Source organism: Myotis brandtii, unplaced genomic scaffold (assembly GCF_000412655.1).
Source record: "Myotis brandtii unplaced genomic scaffold, ASM41265v1 scaffold600, whole genome shotgun sequence".
Lineage (NCBI taxonomy): Eukaryota > Metazoa > Chordata > Mammalia > Chiroptera > Vespertilionidae > Myotis > Myotis brandtii.
In genome coordinates, this window is record NW_005370273.1 from 76634 (window position 1) to 77884 (window position 1251).

The following is a 1251-nucleotide window of genomic DNA, read 5'->3' on the forward strand; positions in this document are numbered from 1 at the left end:
GTTCTGCACCTCACCACCCCGTCTCGTTGCAGGAAGTTCTACTACATCACACTGCTGCGCGACCCCGTGTCCCGCTACCTGAGCGAGTGGCGGCACGTGCAGCGCGGGGCCACCTGGAAGACCTCCCTGCACATGTGTGACGGGCGCACGCCCACGCCCGAGGAGCTGCCGCCCTGCTACGAGGGCACGGACTGGTCGGGCTGCACGCTGCAGGAGTTCATGGACTGCCCCTACAACCTGGCCAACAACCGCCAGGTGCGCATGCTGGCCGACCTGAGCCTGGTGGGCTGCTACAACCTGTCCTTCGTCCCCGAGGGCCGGCGGGCCCAGCTGCTGCTGGACAGTGCCAAGAAGAACCTGCGGGGCATGGCCTTCTTCGGCCTGACCGAGTTCCAGCGCAAGACGCAGTACCTGTTCGAGCGGACGTTCAACCTCAAGTTCATCCGGCCCTTCATGCAGTACAACAGCACCCGGGCAGGCGGCGTGGAGGTGGACGCGGACACCGTCCGGCGCATCGAGGAGCTCAACGACCTGGACGTGCAGCTCTACGACTACGCCCGAGACCTGTTCCAGCAGCGCTACCAGTACAAGCGGCAGCTGGAGCGCAGGGAGCAGCGCCTCCGGAGCCGGGGGGCCGTGTGCCCACCGAGGACTACATGAGCCACATCATCGAGAAGTGGTAGTGGCAGCTGGAGGCCCGTCGGGGGGAGGGGACATCGGAGAGGCTCACGGCTGTCAGCACTCGGGTGAGAAGAGTCCCGGGTCCACTCCCCGAGGGCAGGTGCGTCCGGAACTAAGACGGGGATGGGCAGTGGCCCGGTGGGGCTGGTGCTCCCCGGTTCCCAGGCCTGGGTCTGAAGAACCCATCTGTGCCGCCCACAGGCTCAGAGGAGGGCGAGCGGAGGCCAGGGGCCTGCACGGGCTGGGAGGCAGCAGCCCGCTGGCCCCTCACTTCACAGCAGCTGGAGGTTTGAAGATAAGGGACAGACCGTGGAGCCGAGAGTGGGGAGTGGCCCTGCAGACCAGGGGGAAGCGGCCCCTGCCCGCTGCGCACACCCCTCTCTCTCGGGCTGTAGGGTTCGTCCTGCTTGAGCCATCCCACGGCCCTGGGCCTCCAGCCCACTCCTTGGGCCTGCAAGCCCTTGAGGTGTCAGGAGGGGGCTCTACACTCACCTGTGTTCAGCAACAGGCCACCCCTCTGAAGCCAGGAGGACTCTGGTCCAGCCCTGGGAGCCCCCACCCCCACGCCCG

General features: G+C 67.2%; 1 protein-coding gene across 1 annotated transcript; it reads left to right on the top strand.

The window, feature by feature from the left end:
• On the top strand, positions 1-1245 carry HS6ST1 (heparan sulfate 6-O-sulfotransferase 1; the record flags this gene model as incomplete). Its single annotated transcript, XM_014550390.1, has 1 exon — positions 1-1245. A coding segment is annotated over one exon (660 nt), but the record flags the coding sequence as incomplete, so codon positions are not given.
• Positions 1246-1251: the final 6 nt, after the last annotated feature.